This window comes from Salmo trutta, chromosome 7, assembly GCF_901001165.1.
Source record: "Salmo trutta chromosome 7, fSalTru1.1, whole genome shotgun sequence".
Classification (NCBI taxonomy): Eukaryota; Metazoa; Chordata; class Actinopteri; order Salmoniformes; family Salmonidae; genus Salmo; species Salmo trutta.
This window is the reverse complement of record NC_042963.1, coordinates 34,734,896-34,753,870: the sequence shown is the minus strand read 5'-3', so window position 1 is coordinate 34,753,870 and position 18,975 is coordinate 34,734,896. Positions and strand designations below refer to the sequence as shown.

General features: G+C 42.6%; 1 protein-coding gene across 1 annotated transcript in view; it reads left to right on the top strand.

Annotated features, from left to right (window-relative positions):
• The window catches only part of LOC115197306 (low-density lipoprotein receptor class A domain-containing protein 3), a 121,572-nt gene extending 111,119 nt beyond the window's left edge, over positions 1-10,453 (top strand). The window contains exons 5-6 of the mRNA XM_029758698.1: positions 9,260-9,653; positions 9,855-10,453. Coding sequence (XP_029614558.1) covers positions 9,260-9,653; positions 9,855-10,056 — 596 coding nt within the window. The 3' untranslated portion in view covers positions 10,057-10,453. The remainder of the gene's footprint in view (positions 1-9,259; positions 9,654-9,854) is intronic.
• The last annotated feature ends 8,522 nt before the right edge of the window (positions 10,454-18,975 follow it).

The following is an 18,975-nucleotide window of genomic DNA, read 5'->3' as shown; positions in this document are numbered from 1 at the left end:
ACTTGGTTACCATTGGGTCTTCCAACTGGACAATGACCCCATGCATACTTCCAAAGTTGTGGCAAAATGGCTTAAGGACAAAAAAGTCAAGGTATTGGAGTGGCCATCACAAAGCCCTGACCTCAATTCCATAGAAAATATGTGGGCAAAACTGAAAAAGCGTGTGCGAGCAAGGAGGCCTACAAACCTGATTCAGTTACACCAGCTGTGTCAGGAGGAATGGGCCAAAATTCACCCAACTGATTGTGGGAAGCTTGTGGAAGGCTACTCGAAACGTTTGACCCAAGTTAAACAATTTAAAGGCAATGCTACCAAATACTAATTGAGTGTATAAAAACTTCTGACCCACTGGGAATGTGATGAAAGAAATAAAAGCTGAAATAAATCATTCTCTCTACTATTATTCTCACATTTCACATTCTTAAAATAAAGTGGTGATCCTAACTGGCCTAAGACAGGGCATTTTTACTAGGATTAAATGTCAGGAATTGTGAAAAACTGAGTTTAAATGTATTTGGCTAAGGTGTATGTAAACTTCCGACTTCAACTGTAGCTGGCAAATAGCTTAACATTAGCTCATTATAATCAGTACATCCTTCAAAAAAGTATTTTACACACATCAGATGTGTCCGTTACAATCTATGCAAGAATCGGAATGCATAATTTGTCACCAGTACTACAAAACGTGAATAAAATGGTAAACACGATATACTGAAAATCAGGAACTTAATTTGATAGGAATGCACACATTTCCAAAGCTATTATTTGTAAAGAAAACAACAAGGAAGGCAATGCAAGCGCCAGCCAGAAAATGTTACAATTTGTACAAGACTGCGCAAATGTCTGCATACTTGATCTGCGCAAACATTGGTGAAGTGTGTTGGCTCTCTTGGAAGAGAGAAGTTTGTCCGGCTCAGTAAAGCCTCAAACATAAATTGGCCGCAATGCTGAAATGGGCTACTTCTATGTGAATTAGTGAGGAGGCGGAACACACCTTAATTCAAACTGTTGTTAGAAAACACAACTTGTTGGAAGATAATTTGAAATGGACAAGTTGAAACATAGTCTATAGATAATTAGCAGGAAGCACGTGTTAACTGTCCTGTTGCGTAATAATCACATTTTCGACAGTGAGGGCATTCTGACATCACTTGCATAAAACAACTCACGCTGGGGCAACCGTTAGAGATATTTGGAACTCACTTATGAAAAAGTTAACGGCTCTTTTCTGGATTTTGATATTTAGCGGGTATCGGCCTAATTCTGCTCTGCATGCATTATTTGGTGTTTTACGTTGTAAACTGAGGATATTTTTTGCAGAATTCTGCATCCAGAGTCTTAATTTGGTGTTTGTCCCATTATGGGAATTATTGGTTGGTAAGTGGACCCCAGATCTCACAAGCATGAAGGGCAATGGGTTCTGTAACTGATTAAAGTATTTTTAGCCAGATCCTAATTAGTATGTTGAATTTTATGTTCCTTTTGATGGCATAGAAGACCCTTCTTGCCTTGTTTTTCAGATCGTTCACAGCTTTGTGGAAGTTACCTGTGGCGCTGATGTTTAGGCCAAGGTATGTATCGTTTTTGTGTGCTCTAGGGCAACGGTGTCTAGATGGAGATTCATTGTCAGGGCCCAGGTCTGACAGAATTCATTCAGAAGATCTAGGTGCTGCTGTAGGCCCTCCTTGGTTGGAGAAAGAAGCACCAGATCATCAGCAAACAGTAGACATTTGACTTCAGATTCTAGTAGGGTGAGGCCTGTTGCTGCAGACTGTTCTAGTGCCCTCGCCAATTCATTGATGTATATGTTGAAGAGGGTGGTGCTTAACCTGCATCCCTGTCTCACCCCTCAGCCCTGTGAAAAGAAATGTGTTTTTTGCCAATTTTGACCGCACACTTGTTGTTTGTGTACATGGATTTTAGAATGTCGTAGGTTTTTCCCCCAAGACCACTTTCCATCAATTTGTATAGCAAACCCTCATGACAGATTAAGCCGAAAGCTTTTTTGAGGTCAACAAAGCTGGAGAAGACTTTGTCTTTTGTTTTGGTTGGTTTGTTTGTCAATTAGGGTGTGCAGGGTGAATACGTGTTCTGTCATACGGTAATTTGGTAAAAAGACAATTTGACATTTGCTCAGTACATTATTTTCACTGAGGAAATGTACGAGTCTGCTGTTAATGATAATGCAGAGTATTTTCCCAAGGTTGCTGTTGACGCATATCCCCCAGTAGTTATTTGGGGTCAAATCTGTCTCCACTTTTGTGGATTGGGGTGATCAGTCCTTGATTCCAAATTTTGGAGAAGATGCCAGAGCTGAGGATGAAGTTAAAGAGTTTAAGTATAGCCAATTAGAATTTGTGGTCTGTATATTTTATCTTTTAATTTAGGATACCATCAACCCCACAGGCCTTTTGGGTTGGAGGGTTTGTATTTTGTCCTGTAGTTTATTCAATGTAATTGGAGAATCCAATGGGTTCTGGTAGTTTATAATAGTTTATTCTAAGATGTGTATTTAACTCATGTATATGTTTTTGCTGTTTGTTCTTTGTTATAGAGACAGAAAGATTGGAGAAGTGGTTTATCCATACATCTCCATTTTGGATAGATTACTCTTCGCGTTGTTGTTTGTTTAGAATAGTAAAAGCTTTGTGTTCCATAGTGTCTAGTGTTGTTTTTCTGTGGTTTAGGCCCGGACCATCACAGTAGGTGTGAGCAGAGCATGTTGAGCATCTGATACGTGCCTCTTAGGTTGCAGGATGGGGCTTGGGCGGGTGTATTAGTGGCAGTTGGGCCTGTTGCTCTGCTCATGGCCTGGGAATATGTCCTGCTGTCATGTTGAGGTCCTTGTCGCAGGGGCTGGGGGCATGGATCTGTCTCTCTCAATTCAGTTCAATTCAAGGGCTTTATTGGCATGGGAAACATAAGTTAACATTGCCAAAGCAAGTGAAGTAGATAATAAACAAAAGTGAAATAAAAAATACAAATTAACAGTAAACATTACACTCACAGAAGTTCCAAAAGAATAAAGACATTTCAAATGTCATATTATGTCTATATACAGTGTTGTAACGATGTGCAATAGTTAAAGTACAAAAGGGAAAATACATAAAGATAAATATGGGTTGTATTTACAATGGTGTTTGTTCTTCACTGGTTGCCCTTTTCTTGTGGCAATAGGTCACAAATCTTGCTGTGATATTTCACCCATTAGATACAGGAGTTTTATCAAAATTGGGTTTGTTTTCGAATTCTTTGTGGATCTGTGTAATCTGATGGAAAGATGTGTCTCTAATATGGTCATACATTTGGCAGGAGATTAGGAAGTGCAGCTCAGTTTCCACCTCATTTTCTGAGCAGTGTGCACATAGCCTGTCTTCTCTTGAGAGCCAGGTCTGCCTACGGCGGCCTTTCTCAATAGCAAGGCTAGGCTCACTGAGTCTGTACATAGTCAAAGTCTCTCTCTACTGCAGGAGGGAAATAGGGTTTACAATGGCATGACTACCTCCTGCAATCCCTCCCTCTCCGTCTTTTCCTACACTGTCTCTATACTTTATCAATCTCTCTGTCTTTCTCTTACACTGTCCTCTATACTTTATCAATCTCTCTCTTACACTGTCTCTATACTTTATCAATCTCTCTGTCTTTCTCTTACACTGTCCTCTATACTTTATCAATCTCTCTCTTACACTGTCTCTATACTTTATCAATTTCTCTCTTACACTGTCCTCTATACTTTATCAATTTCTCTCTTACACTGTCCTCTATACTTTATCAATCTCTCTATTTTCATCTTGTATTTCTCCCTGGCTCTCCTTCCTGTCTCTCCCTCCCTCCCTCTCACTCTCGCATTATCTTTATCTATATTTCTTTCTATTTCTCTCCCTCTGTCTCTAACTGCCCCTCTCTCTGTCCATATCTGTCTCAATCCTTCTCTCTCCTCCCGTTGGTCTCTGTCTGACCTTTCTCCCTATAATTCTCTCCTTCCACAGCACAGCTAATGAGATGGATGCAGACAGCAGATAATGGGATGAGAGAAAAATCATGGAGGAGAAAAGGGAGCGAGAGAGGGAAACAGCATGGAGGAGAAAAGGGAGAGAGAGATGGCTGTATATTGTATTGAGTGTATAATATACACTGAGTGTACTAAACATTAAGAACACCAGCGCTTTCCATGAGTCAACATGGGCCAACGTCCCTGTGGAACGCTTTTGACACCTTGTAGAGTCCATCCCCCGACGAATTGAGGCTGTTCTGAGGCTGTTCTGAGGCGAGTATAAAGCACTGAGAGTATAGAGACTCTGCTAGAGGTGATAATGTCATCTGGGAAGGGGAAAAGCTACCCTATTAGTGGTAGCACAGCTCCTTCCTTTGTGTGAAGAACTTCACGGTATGTAAGGGGTTAAAACACAAGCAAGAGGCTTGGAGCAATCACACACACAGCGGGGGGTAGAAACAAGACACTACCTCCTTCCCCTGACAGCTAGGGAATTGCTGTAGAGTAAAAAAGAAACCACCTCTTTCTCTCCCTTTTCTGTCTCTCTTTCTCTCTCTCGCGACGAGTTTGTAAAACCCAGCAGGCATTCCAGTTAGGCCCTCTATTGCTAAAATCCCCAAATCCCCACCAGTTGTTTATGCGGGGGCATTATGAGTTCCTTTTGTCTGTGAACTCTGTGAAAGAGGCCATTGAGACCTGGCGGGCGGGACTGGTGGCAGCGGTGGGATCCTTTTATCAGTTTTTTATGAGGTAATTACTGTAATAATTTCTCTTTGTTTTGGACCTCTCTCTGCAGAGCTCGGTGCATAATGAATGGAACCAGTGGACTGAGGAAAAGAACAGCCAGGTCCGAGTAATTGAGCATAGTTCTAAGAGAGAAAACAAACCCATACTCCTCCTCACTCACTCACTCACTCACTCACTCACTCACTCACTCACACACACACACACACACACACTGTTTACCATTCATACAGCTGGAGATAGTCTTGATGCAAGCTTTGTCCTCTGTTACAGTAGCTGAAGTGCTTTGAGAGGCTAGTTAAGGACCATATCACCTCCACCCTACCCCACACCCTAGACCCACTACAATTCGCATTGTAATTTGCAATCCCCGGCAGATCCAAGGACAATGCAATCGCCATTGCACTGCACACTGGCCTATCCCATCTGGACAAGAGAAATACCTACAGTGAGGGAAAAAAGTATTTGATCCCCTGCTGATGTTTGCCCACTGACAAAGAAATGACCAGTCTATACTTTTAATGGTAGGTTTATTTGAACAGTGAGAGATAGAATAACAACAAAATAATCCAGAAAAACACATGTCAAAAATGTTATAAATTGATTTGCATTTTAATGAGGGAAATAAGTATTTGACCCCCTCTCAATCAGAAAGATTTCTGGTTCCTAGGTGTCTTTTATACAGGTAACGAGCTGAGATTAGGGGATGGTGTAAGAATGCTCTTTATCGACTACAGCTCAGATTTAAACACCATAGTGTCCTCCAAACTCATCACTAAGCTCAGGGCCCTGGGTGGCAACTGGATCCTTGACTTCCTGATGGGCCGACCCCAAGTGGTGAAGGTAGGCAACAACACCTCCGCCACGCTGATCCTCAACACGGGGGCCCCACAGTGGCAGCACGCTCAGCCCCCTTCTCTCTGTTCACCCATGACTGCGTGGCCATGCACGTCTCCAACTCAATCATCAAGTTTGCTGACGACACAACAGTGATAGGCCTACAGGGAGTGGTGCCAGGAAAATAACTTCTCCCTCAACGACAACAAAACGAAAGAGCTGATTGTGGACTTCAGGAGACAGCAGAGAGAAAACGCGCCCCTATCCACATCGATGGGACCGCAGTAGAGAAGGTTAAAAGATTTATGTTCCTAGACGTGCACATCACTGACAACCAGAACTTGTCCCTTCACACAGACAGCGTGGTGAAAAAGGAGCAACAGCACCTCTTCAACCTCAGGAGGCTGAAGAAATTTGGCTTGGCCCCTGAGACCCTCAAATAATTCTACAGATTCCCCAATTTAGAGCATCCTGTCGGGCTGTTCACCGCCTGGTACGACAATTACACTGTCCGCAACCACAGGGCTCTCCAGAGAGTGGTGCAGTCACCCCAACGCATCAGTCGGGGCAAACTGACTGCCCTTCAGGACATCTACAGCTCCCGGTGTCACAGGAAGGCCAAGAAGATCATCAAGTACCTCAGCCACCTGAGCCACATCCTGTTCACCACCCTACCAGCTAGAAGGCAGAGACAGAACGGGTGCATCAAAATTGGGACTGAGAGACTGTGAAACAGTCACCACTAGAGAAAGAAAATGAGAGCCTCAATCTAGGAGCTCAGATGCAATAATTGTATAACCAATGTTTCGACAGACAAGCTGTCTTCATCAATTTCAAACAGTCACCACTTGTCTTAGTCACAGTTCTAGCCGGCTACCACCCGGTACTCTATCCTGCTACCATATGTATGGTACATAGTCATTGAACACTGGTCACTTTAATAATGTTACATACTGTTTTACTCACTTTATATGTATATTCTGTATTCTAATCATTGAACACTGGTCACTTTAATAATGCTTACATACAAAACACACCATTTATATGTACTGTATATATACAGTATCTGTAGGGCCACTGAAAACCATAAACCCTTACAGAGCCAGATAAAGCTGACATATAGGATCCTGATATAGCAGATCAACGAGATATCCACGTGAGAAAGCCTTTAAAACTCCTACAACAAGACACTTCCCCCTCTAAAGTCTACCCTTACAGTTGTAAATCAAATCCAAATCAAAGTTTATTGGTTGCGTACACAGATTTGCAGATGTTATCGCAGGTGCAGTGAAATGCTTGGCTCCAACAGTGCAGTGCTATCAATAATAATAAATGACAGTGCTATCAATAATAATACACAAAAAAAGACACACACATTCCAGAAAAATGAAGAAATAACAGAATGAGCAATATCAGAGACCGGAATATAAATATACACTGATCAAAAATATAAATGCAACATGTAAAGTGTTGGTCCCGTGTTTCATTAGCTGAAATAAAAGATCCCAAAAATGTTCCAAATGCACTAATTCGTTTACATCCCTGTTAGTGAGCATTTTTCCTTTGCCAAGATAATCCATCCACCTGACAGGTGTGGCATATCAAGAAGCTGATTAAACAGCATGATCCTTACACAGGTGCACCTTATGCTGTGGACAATAAAAGGCCAAACTAAATGTGCAGTTTTTGTTACACAACGCAATGGCATAGATGTCTCAAGTTTTGAGGGAGCGTGCAATTGGCATGCTGACTGCAGGAATGTCCACCAGAACTGTTTCCAGATAATTGAATGTTAATTTCTCTACCATAAGCCGCCTCAAATGTTGTTTTAGAGAATTTGGCAGTACGTCCAACTGGCCTCACAACCGCAGACCACATGTATGGTGTTTTTGTGCACGAGCAGTTTATTGATGTCATTGTTGTGAAAAGAGTGCCCCATGGTGGTGGTGGGGTTATGGTATGGGCAGGCATAAAGACAAGAACACAATTGCATTTTATCGATGGCAATTTGAATGCAGAGAGATACCGTGACGAGATCCTTGGGCCCATTGTCATGCCATTCATCTGCCATCATCACCTCATGTTTCAGCATGATAATGCACGGCCCCATGTTGCAAGGATCTGTATACAATTCCTGGAAGCTGAAAATGTCCCAGTTCTTCCATGGTCTGCATACTCACCAGACATGTCACCCATTGAGCTTGCTGGGATGCTCTGGATCGACGTGTACGACATCGTGTTCCAGTTCCCACCAATATCCAGCAACTTTGCACAGCCATTAAAGAGGAGTTGGACAACATTTCACAGGCCACTATTAACAGCCTGATCAACTCTATGCAAAAGAGATGTGTTGCACTGCATAAGGCAAATAATGGTCACACCAGATACTGAATGGTTTTCTGATCCACACCCCTACTTTTTTTTTTAAAGGTACAGTATATGGAGTAGGTAGAATCTCAACCTGAGAAAACAACAATACAAAACCTCCTTGCCTCTCAAAGCCAGGTAGCGTTCAAACAACTCTGGCAAAGCCTGACAGATTTGAAAGTGGATAGCATTCTATGTAGGCTACTGACGTTGCTTAATTTCATTTGCTGTACAGATGCAGACTATCATAAAAGAGGTGCTCATACTTCTACAGTTGTAATCAGGCTTTGAATTACATATCCAATCTTTTGAGTGCAATAGAAGCAATGTGCTGGGCCAATATGGATATTTCCTAAACGTATAGGGGTGTTCTGAATTGTAATGGGATTGGCTATAGCACCCTTAAGGACCCCAGTAATCCTACTCCTTAATGTCTTGTTCAGACTGTGACAGAAATGTATAAGCCTTACTGGGACTGGTCTTGATTCTCATCTAGCCAGTCAATGTGATTTCTTCTCTCTGCCTCAGAGCAGTAATCCGCTAAACCAAAGCAGCATTACGCCACTCCAAATATGGGTGCCATACCAGTCAGTCCTAATATGGATACCGAACCCGTCAATCGTAATAAGATTCCGTACCGGTAAGTCCTAATATGGATGCCTTACCGGGCTCCTATCTCTGCAGCTGAATTTCAATCAGCAGCTGATTGAAATTCTCAGCCAGTACTATCAGAGGAAATGTTTAAGTGCCATTCCTTCCACTCATCTGGAATAATAAGGCACAGTGCTCCTTATTAGTGTGGCAACTCCCTCTGTTCCGTTTTTGACCACCAACTATTCACTTTCTCATCCTGAGCTGTGAGTTCCTAAGTGTTACTCTCTCTGGTGCGTGTGTGCGGACAAGCAAGTGTGTGTGTGTGGTGTGTGTGTGTGTGTGTGTGTGTGTGTGTGTGTGTGTGTGTGTGTGTGTGTGTGTGTGTGTGTGTGTGTGTGTGTGTGTGTGTGTGTGTGTGTGTGTGTGTGTGTGTGTGTGTGTGTGTGTGTGTGTGTGTGTGTGTGTGTGTTGCCGCGTCCTCTGCAGCAGTAATCAGAGTTTCCCTGTAGTGTTGCTTTCTGTTTTCATCTCAGATACTGTAAGATCCTGAACTCTGCAAAGGTTTTTGCTTCTCCAATTTGCCCCTTAGAGCTAGATCTTGCTCTCCTCTCCACTGGGAACAACTGAAATTCCTCAACAATTATGAATGTGACATTATAATATTAAACATGACAGTAGCATAAAACTTAACCCTTCTTATTCTATTCTCCCTCCTTCCTCCAGAAGCTCCAGGCCAGGACTTTGTAACCCTGGACTACCGCAACTACCCCAGCATCACCTACGCAGTCATCGGCAGCGCTGTCATCTTTGTCCTGGTGGTGGCGCTGTTGGCCTTGGTTCTGCACCACCAGAGACAGCGCAGCGTGCTGCTGCCCCGGGAGGTCCGGTCCTCCTACCACCACCACCACCATCAGCCCCTGCTGCTATCTCGCCTGGTCATCCTAGACCGGGGACACATCCACCCAGCTGGCCCTGGCCTCTCCCCCACCTCCCCGTCTGCAGAAGCCCAGTTCAGTGCAGGTCCACAAGGGCTACAGATGCTGTCTAGGACCCTCTACCCTGCTGACGTGTCCATGGACTCGCCACCCTCCTACTCCCAGGCCGTGCTGGATGTCAGGTAGACATACAGTAAATGTACTGTACTGGAGGGAGTAGCGTGAGGCTAATCGTTTTGCCAACTGTAGCTTTGCCTATTTAAATGTTTTTTTTGGATTGATCTGCCTCTAAACTTGATTTCAGAATACTTCGGAGCATCATTTGTTAATTTATGTGTGTGCTTCTTCCTGTATCTATTTTTCCTTCTCCATCATGCCTCCAGCCGGCCTCCCTGGTTTGACCTTCCCCCGCCTCCCTACCTCCCAGATGGGGAGCTGCCGTCAGAAGGAGAGCTGCCCCAGTATGAAGCCCCCACAGAGCCCTCCACTCAGCCCAGCACATGTTCCTCTGAGCCCCCCACACCCAGAACTGTGGCCCCAGGCATGTCCTGGCCTAGCTTCAGCTCCAGAGAAGAGTCGGACTAGCTGTAGTCCTCCTCAGATGACTGCATGTACATAAGACTACAATACCCAGCCTCAGGGCTGTGGAAGGCTGAAGAGAGAGGAGCTGTTCAATTTGGGAAGACCCAATGGATTGTCCTGCCTAATGTGAGAATGAGAGACAAGGCTATAGTCTATCGATAACTACAACTGACTGACTAAGGCACTTGGATTTATTGCCATTATATGCTGGCACCCTCTGCTGGAGATTTATCTACATATCCCCTGACTGGGTTGCTCACTTATTCAATCAATCAATCATCAGTCAATTGCATTTCATCTGTGGCTATATAGTGCTTTTTATACATTCATTTCTCAGTGTGCTTAACAACTTCAAGGGTCTAAACTAAAACAAAATCAAAACTACCACAGCCTCTCAACACTATGCATCTCCTGTTGAACTGGTGAAGACCCTGGTTGGTGCGAGATCCCGTAGCTTGGTTGTGTTGACTGGATGGATGGTCAACCTTTATAGTACAGTTATGCATTAACAATGTAGTAGGACTCACAGTAACTCACATTGTTTGTGGTACTCATAAAGGGTCAAATGTCACATGGTGTTACAGTTACAGATGTATATGCTGTGCAAACATAGAGATACAGGGTCAGATCTGTAATGTTACAGTTTAGCACATGAGGACAACCAGCTAGCCACAGAAACATGTGGGTAGTGGACACATGGATATGGGGCACGTTTTCCTCTCATCCATATTGCACAATGCTGGTTCTCTTCAATCTGTTCTCATTGGCCATCTCTTTCATTTCATAGGGATAACTGTATTTCTCTGTCATAGAGCACTTATCATGATGGCTGGGTTTACAAGTAATTCATGTTTTATAACGTTTGGATAAAAAATACTTCTACTGAGTAAGGTCCCAAAGCAAGTTAGTTTTCGGGGTATCTGGACCTTTTCAAAGCACTCAAATATAAGTTTAACCACTTTGTCTACTGTCCCACTCAGGGTCTAGTTTGACAAAATGTTATTGAGGTCATGTTCTACTGCCCATAAGGACAGTCCATATTGGTTTATTTTGATATTATATCTGTCCAGACTCTTTGGCAGAGGGGAGAAGAATGTTCAGATTGAACTTCTCGTCTGACTAGTGTTTTCATGTTTATTAATGTTACACTCTGCTGCCTGAGAGCACAAGACAAACATTTTGTCAGGGAAGAGAAAAATATATTTAAGGATTCATTTTCATTAGTGCATAAAGAGGAAGTGTAGAAATACATCAGTAGTAACTTTATTGGCAGGAAAACAAATGGTGCGTGACGAGAACATCCCCACAGCTAGAATATCTAACAACATAAAGTGCTTCTCCTGTGGACTGGAGCAAAGACCCTTCCACTTGGTACCTTGGAACACAAATGTGTAGATTGAAATAAGCATTTGGGATCCTCCTCAAGTTTAAAACATCATTCAAGTCAGTAACTAATTACAGAAGCTGTTCAATTGACTCTTATGTAGTCACTGAACAAAAAGATCAGCCATTTTCTCCTTGGTTCCATAATTATGTGTTACTGACTGCACCATGTACCACCTACCTCCATGTTTTTCCTGACAAATTGAAATTGTTTGATAGTCACAAATGGTTGGTCATAGTATTGGTGTATTTCAATCTATGCGATATGTCAATCAGAAAAGGTATTTTTTGCTCCACGAATTACATTTAAATACATTCATTATATACAGTTATGACTCCATACATATTAACATGTTAACCCTTTGTAGTGCTTATTTAAACAGAATTGTATCAGATCAATGTCCTTACTGGGTTGTTGAGGCAAATCAAATTAAATCACATTTAAGAAATATTCACTAAAATAAACATGTGTAAATAAAGTTAGACAATCATTTTTGTATGGAGCTCTAGAAGTGACTGATTTACCTACAGTGCCTTGGTTCAAATGTCTCTCTTACTGTATTTCTTTGATTCATACTCAACCACTTACTGATAGGATTCCAACTGACTCATAGGATTCCAACTGACTCATAGGATCCCAACTGACTCATAGGATCCCAACTGACTCATAGGATTCCAACTGACTCATAGGATCCCAACTGACTCATAGGATCCCAACTGACTCATAGGATCCCAACTGACTCATAGGATTCCAACTGACTCATACGATCCCAACTGACTCATAGGATCCCAACTGACTCATAGGATTCCAACTGACACATAGGATCCCAACTGACTCATAGGATTCCAACTGACTCATAGGATCCCAACTGACTCATAGGATCCCAACTGACTCATAGGATTCCAACTGACTCATAGGATCCCAACTGACTCATAGGATCCCAACTGACTCATAGGATCCCAACTGCCTCAAATGCTCTATCCTGTTATGCAGATTATTTTCTGAATTTGCACCATAGCTATCTGACCGATTCAATTGACACCCAATAATGTTTGTTTGGATAAAGAAGAAAATGACTCCAAATTTTTTTTAAGTGTCCCAATTCATTGTATGTTTAAAAATGTGTAAGTTGCATGACAGATGTCTCGACTGTACAGATGATGTGAGAGAGAAGACTGTCATTGTCTCTCTGTCTCTGTCTGCCCTCCCTCCCGCCCGCCCAGTAACTAGTATTATTCATTGACTGACTGGTGAAACGCCTATCTGAAGGATCTGTGCATATGTATTGTGGTTGTCGTGTCATTTAATTTAATTTCAGAACTTGTCAAGGGCTTCATGTGACCATGTATGTAGAGAGAGAGAGAGATTTATTTAAAAGCAGCATATTTAGACTTTAAACTAATATAATCATGTTTAACTATGAAACGTGCTACTTTGGATGGTACCTCTGTCTTTTGTCCATATCCCCAGCAGTCATCAGGCTGGTGGCATTATTAAACAACATAGAAACCAAAGATTATCACTCATCATCCCCATAAAACCCAGAAGATAAGCCTTACTCTCCAAAGTCACATCCAAAAACAGTGTTGTGCCTTGTTTTGTTTCAGATACCTAGCTGACTAGAGAATGAAGAGTAGTATTACTCTTATACAAAGGGGGAAATCCTGTTCATCACTAGATAACTGGAGAATGATACACAGTCTCAGGATGAATCTGCTCACAGCTGGGTTTTATTCACTAGGAACCATCAGAAGCAAACAGGCTGAAACAGGGAGGGACTACCTGAAAATGTCCAATAAAAAGTGTTTTTCTTTTCCGTTGCAAAACATTTTGCTATGGTTTGCACTAATGAATAAAGCCCTGGTCTGTTGCGTTTCAGTTACAACACACTGTTACACTTTTCACGTCACTATATCCGTTTGGTTTGTGACAGTGATTACTGATTTCTTGTTCCATTCTGTTGGAGACTTATGTTTCGTGTTTGTATCATTTATTAATGATGACACCACCTTTTTGTTTCTAATGAAAAATATTCTGTACATTGAAAGTAATATAAAGTGTTTCTGATTCAAAGATGTGTCAAGGGTTTTTCTCATAAAATGCAGTATTTGTTTCCCATCATAATCTATGTAAAGTGTAGTTATTGTTGTTTTATTTCACATGGTTGTGCCTGGGATTCAGTTCACTTATCCTACCACCAGATGTCAATCTTTCCATACAATACAATTGGCCTGGGTTATAGATGACCAACTGTTGTTTGAAGTCTACGCCTTTACAGTATATGTCTGTTGTGTGGGCAGGTTTGTGCAAACTCTCCCTAAAGGCTCTCTCATTAAACTGGAGACAAACATGAGATGAATGCTTAGTTCATACAACTCTTATTAAAAACAGGATTTTCCTCTTTTATATTTCCACAGAGGTTGGAATAACACTGAAATTGTAAAAATTATGATATTGTAGGAGCTCACATTTCAGTTTAGGTCAGATGGGGTTTTGGCCTGCCTGGAGACATCACCGGTAATTAGTTAGACCAATAAGAAGTTACAAACCTCTCTGCCAATAAAATATAGTTTTCAGTGTTCCTCTCTCCATTTACATCACTCTCAGACCATTCCTTGCAAAATTCTTGCTTGAGAGATTGCTCTTTGCAAACAAGCCATTTGTTTCTTTTTTACCATTTTAACTGAAAACAATCACATTCAAAAATATATATGATTGTTACATACACCTCTTGGTGGGAACGCAACACCCTGTTACATCTCAACTCACCGTGGAGTGAAAAAGTTTGTGATTGTAGGTGCGGGGAAAGACAACAGAGGCAGAGAAAAATACCATTTACGGGGAATTTATTATTCCTTAACACGGTAAAGTGGGGAAAGGGGTCTGGACGGAACCAAAGCAAAGAAAGTACAAATGAAAGGGTCCCCTCTCCTACCTTACCTGCCTTCCCACTTCTTACCTAACATTTAGTACCACCTGGCGCGCTAACCGAAATGTAGGGGGTGGTCCGCCCAGGTCTTACCTAGTGTACATAGGCAGATTAAATACTACAGGTTATGTGTGCCCGCAGGCCTCTTGCCTAAACACTCCCAATGTGAGTTCCCCTTCCCCACCTGGGAACAAATTAAAGAATAATTTACCAATAATTTACGTGAACAATTTCAATAACCAAACACAGTAAGTCCTAATGACATACCTCTGAAGGAGCAGCTACAAAATAATATCAACAAAACTTTCACTAACCAACATAGGACATAAAAAGAAGCTCTCCTTCCTGTTGAACACTGGCTTTTCTCAAGCTGTAGAAGGAGTTGAAAATTGACGAGAGGGAGGGCCAGAGCTCCAATCAGCGATGGGGCCGACCAATCAGCTGCTTTAGGATTCCAGGAAGCCGTTTCCTGAAACACACACACATACAAACCCATAACAACACAGAAACTGGGGAACGTAACGATGATCAAATGTATTTTTTCATTTTTTTCAGTGTTAGTATGTCTATGCTTTGATCGATATCAGGGCACAAGAGGAAAAACATCAAATATTTGTCAAGGGTTTGAATTTGAAGAAAACATAGATGAAATCATAAAGTCATAGAGAAAGGGTATATTGCCTTTGGGCCGGTCACCCATTCCTCCTTATTAAGGTATTATTTGAACACCCAGGCACCCCACCTTGCCTTCCTCACCCCTCTTTCCCCATCACATTATGACACAACAGATAGCATCATAACATCTTTGAATCAGGCTGTCCCTAGTCTTCTATTTCCCCCATGTCTGGCTCTCCTTCTCTACCCTCTCATCCCTTTCTGTCCCCCTCTCCCCTTTGTCCTTGTGTCTAACTATTTGTCCCCCTCTCCCTTCTCTCACCCTCTGCCTCTCTCTCCCCTCTACCCAAACACTGATGGCGGGGTACCCTGTTTGCGTAGCCCCAACCCAGCCACACAAGCCTTAATTAAAGGACTTCTCTGTCTCTCACACTCTCTCGCGCTCTCTCTCTCTGTCCTGTGTCTCCATCTCTGCTAGGACCTTGTAATCTGTAGATCAGGGTTACGCAGACCAGGCCTAGCAGACAGCTGGTGTGGAGGAGAGCAGACATCCAATAGCTACCCAGGGAAATGAGAGGCGGCGTGGCAACACACAGAGACACAGACAAAGTGTTGATTCAGTGTGGCCCGTGATCTGGAGTTGATGACCTTCATTGAGTCCCCAAGGAAATGAAAGCAAGCCCATAACTCAGATTTAATGGCCCGGGGTATGATGGCGGAGCTGGGGTTGGTTGATGGAGGTGGTGTGCTGGCGGGGGGGGGGGGGGGGGGGGGGGTAGTGGTGATAGTGGTGGTGGTGGTAGTGTGATGATGGTGGTAGTGATGATGGCGGTGGTAATGATGGTGGTAGTGATGATGGTGGTGGTTGGTGGTAGTGTGATGATGGTGGTGGTAATGATTGTGGTGGTGGTGGTAATGATGTCGGTAGTGATGATGGTGGTGGTAATGATTGTGGTGGTAGTGTGATGATGGTGGTGGTAATGATTGTGGTGGTGGTAGTGTGATGATGGTGGTGGTAATGATGTTGGTAGTGATGATGGTGGTGGTAATGATTGTGGTGGTAGTGTGATGATGGTGGTGGTAATGATGGTGGTAGTGATGATGGTGGTGGTAATGATTGTGGTGGTAGTGTGATGATGCAGATACTATAAAAAGTTGGCAGGTTGACAGGATAAATAGCTAAGGGGAAAGGGCTTCCTCGCTCCTGGACTCTCCTTTGTGTTACATTACCACCGCCCATGGCTGTTGGATGCACTACATGTGTGATGCAGCTGGCTGATGATAGTAATGTATTCATCCCCCAGAGGCTAAATGTGATTGCACCATCCAAAACATACATCAACAATAAATACACAATAAAGACACAGACACTAAAAGCAGCACATCATCTATGAATATAAAAGTGTTCATGTTAAAAAGAGTCATAGCATAAGGTAAGAAGTATCTGCCGTTTGCGCTCACACACACACTCTTCTTCCCACTCACTTACACTCTCTAAAACAGCCCACAGTCTTCTACTGGGCTGCTCATCCATAGCTCCAGTGAACTGGACATAAGACTGTGTTTCTCATGTAAATGTAGTGATTGTGGAGGGGCAGGAGAGGGGAAGGAGGGTGTGTTGTTAGCGTGGCTCTGATGGGCTTCGCTGAGGGCTTGACGAGCTGGACCCTTATCAGATGAAGAGCAGGCCTCTGAGGGGGGGGGGGTTGGGGGGGACTAGGAGACTGGGAGAGGGGAGAATAGAACAGCTGGCAGAGTCACGCGTTCAACCCCAAAACACACAGAGCTCAGACGCACTGAGCACGGTGGGAAAGCCCAACGCTAAGAAGTCCACAAACACACACAGTCTCGTGTTATTATCAGCCACCGGACAGCAAGGCTAAGCACACACACACACACACACACACCACAATCCCAAAATAACAAGCTCAATCACACACATTAGAGTAGACACAATCATACACTGACACACACCATCATCAAGCTCAGCCACCAACCAGCATGCCTCAGTACACACACACATGATTACACACATCAGACGCGTTAATCACATTCATACATACTGTATACACACACACGCACACTCACATTCAAAACACACACAGGAACACAAACAGACAGATTTGTTTTTTAAATCAAGCAGTCTATTTTTTTCCAGTCTAAGTGCCAGGGTCTCACAGAGCAGATCCGTAGCCAGACCACTGTTCTATTTGTTTAGGAGTTATTATGGAAAACACCCAAACAGCCAAAAGTGGTGTTATCAGCATTCCCCCATTTTCACAGACTGGGATTGTAGAAAACAAGCCTGAATTGCCACTGTTAGACAGATCTTGTTTAAAGATCTGTGCCTTGCTCCAGTCTAATCCAGAGTGTTAAGTCTCTGTGTGTATGTATGGGTCCAGTTAGCTGTGTTTGCTCTGGTCTATCTGAAAGTTCCAGGCCGCTGACAGGACCTTCATACAGTATCTCCCTATGGCAGTTTCTCCTGGCTTAATTGGATTTTAGGTCTGGGCTAAAAATTGCATCCTGGCCAGAGTCATTGGTTTTATGTGTGTGTGTTAGTGTAAAATAACAAAGCTCCACAAGCTATAGGTGGGTCTCTGTACCAATAGGTTTGGGATCTGCTACAGTCCTACTCTATTTTGTGCAGTGTGGATGACTACCTACTGAAGGAAGAAGAGGGCTACTGTTCTGTGTCAATGACTGTACAACTGCTACCTCCCTTCATCATTCACATGTCATCTACACATTGCAGGTGTCAACCCTCATCATCAACAAAGTCTTGGTCATTTGTTTTAAAAGTATTTAATACATACCATTCAAATACACTAATTCATTTATATACCATATTTCCTGTTTGAGAAAATGTAATTCCTAAAACCCAAATGTCAGTGCAGCACAAAACCCACATACCGATAGATAATCATGTTCCTCTCATATATATGCGGATGTATGCTTAACCTGTTGTGGTATAGGGGGCAGTATTTTCACGGCCGGATAAAAAACGTACCGATTTAATCTGGTTACTACTCCTGCCCAGAAAATAGAATATGCATATAGACAACACTCTAAAGTTTCTAAAACTGTTTGAATGGTGTCTGTGAGTATAACAGAACTCATATGGCAGGCCAAAACCTGAGAATATTCCATAAAGGAAGTGCCCTGTCTGACAATTTGTTGTCCTTCTGTTGCATCTCTATCGAAAATACAGCATCTGTGCTGTAACGTGACACTTTCTAAGGCTTCCATTGGCTCTCTAAAGTCGCCAGAAAGTGGAATGGGGTGTCTGCTGTCTCTGGACAAAGTACAGCAGCAGAGTTTGTGAGTGGTCAGCCTGGGGACAGTGAGACTGAGATGCGCATTCACGAGACTTCTCAATTTTTTTCTTTCAGCCTTTGAATGAATACAACGTTGCCCGGTTGGAATATTATCGCTATTTTACGAGAAAAGTAGCATAAAAATTGATTTTAAACAGCGTTTGACATGCTTCTAAGTACGGTAATGGAATATTTTGAATTTTTTTGTCACGAAATGCGCTCGCGCGTCACCGTTTGGATACTGACCTGAACGCATGAACAAAACGGCGGTATTTGGATATAACTATTTGTTGTTGAAGTAGAAGTCCTGGGACTGCATTCTGACGAAGAACAGCAAAGGTAATCCAATTTTTCTAATAGTAATTCTGAGTTTAGGTTGTCCCAAACTTGGTGGGTGTCAAATTAGCTAGCCGTGATGGCCGAGCTATGTACTCAGAATATTGCAAAATGTGCTTTTGCCGAAAAGCTATTTTAAAATCTGACACCGCGATTGCGTAAAGGAGTTCTGTATCTATAATTCTTAAAATAATTGTTATGTATTTTATCAACGTTTATCGTGAGTAATTTAGTAAATTCACCGGAAGTTTTCAGTGGGTATGCTAGTTCTGAACATCACATGCTAATGTTAAAAGCTGGTTTTTGATATAAATATGAACTTGATTGAACAAAACATGCAT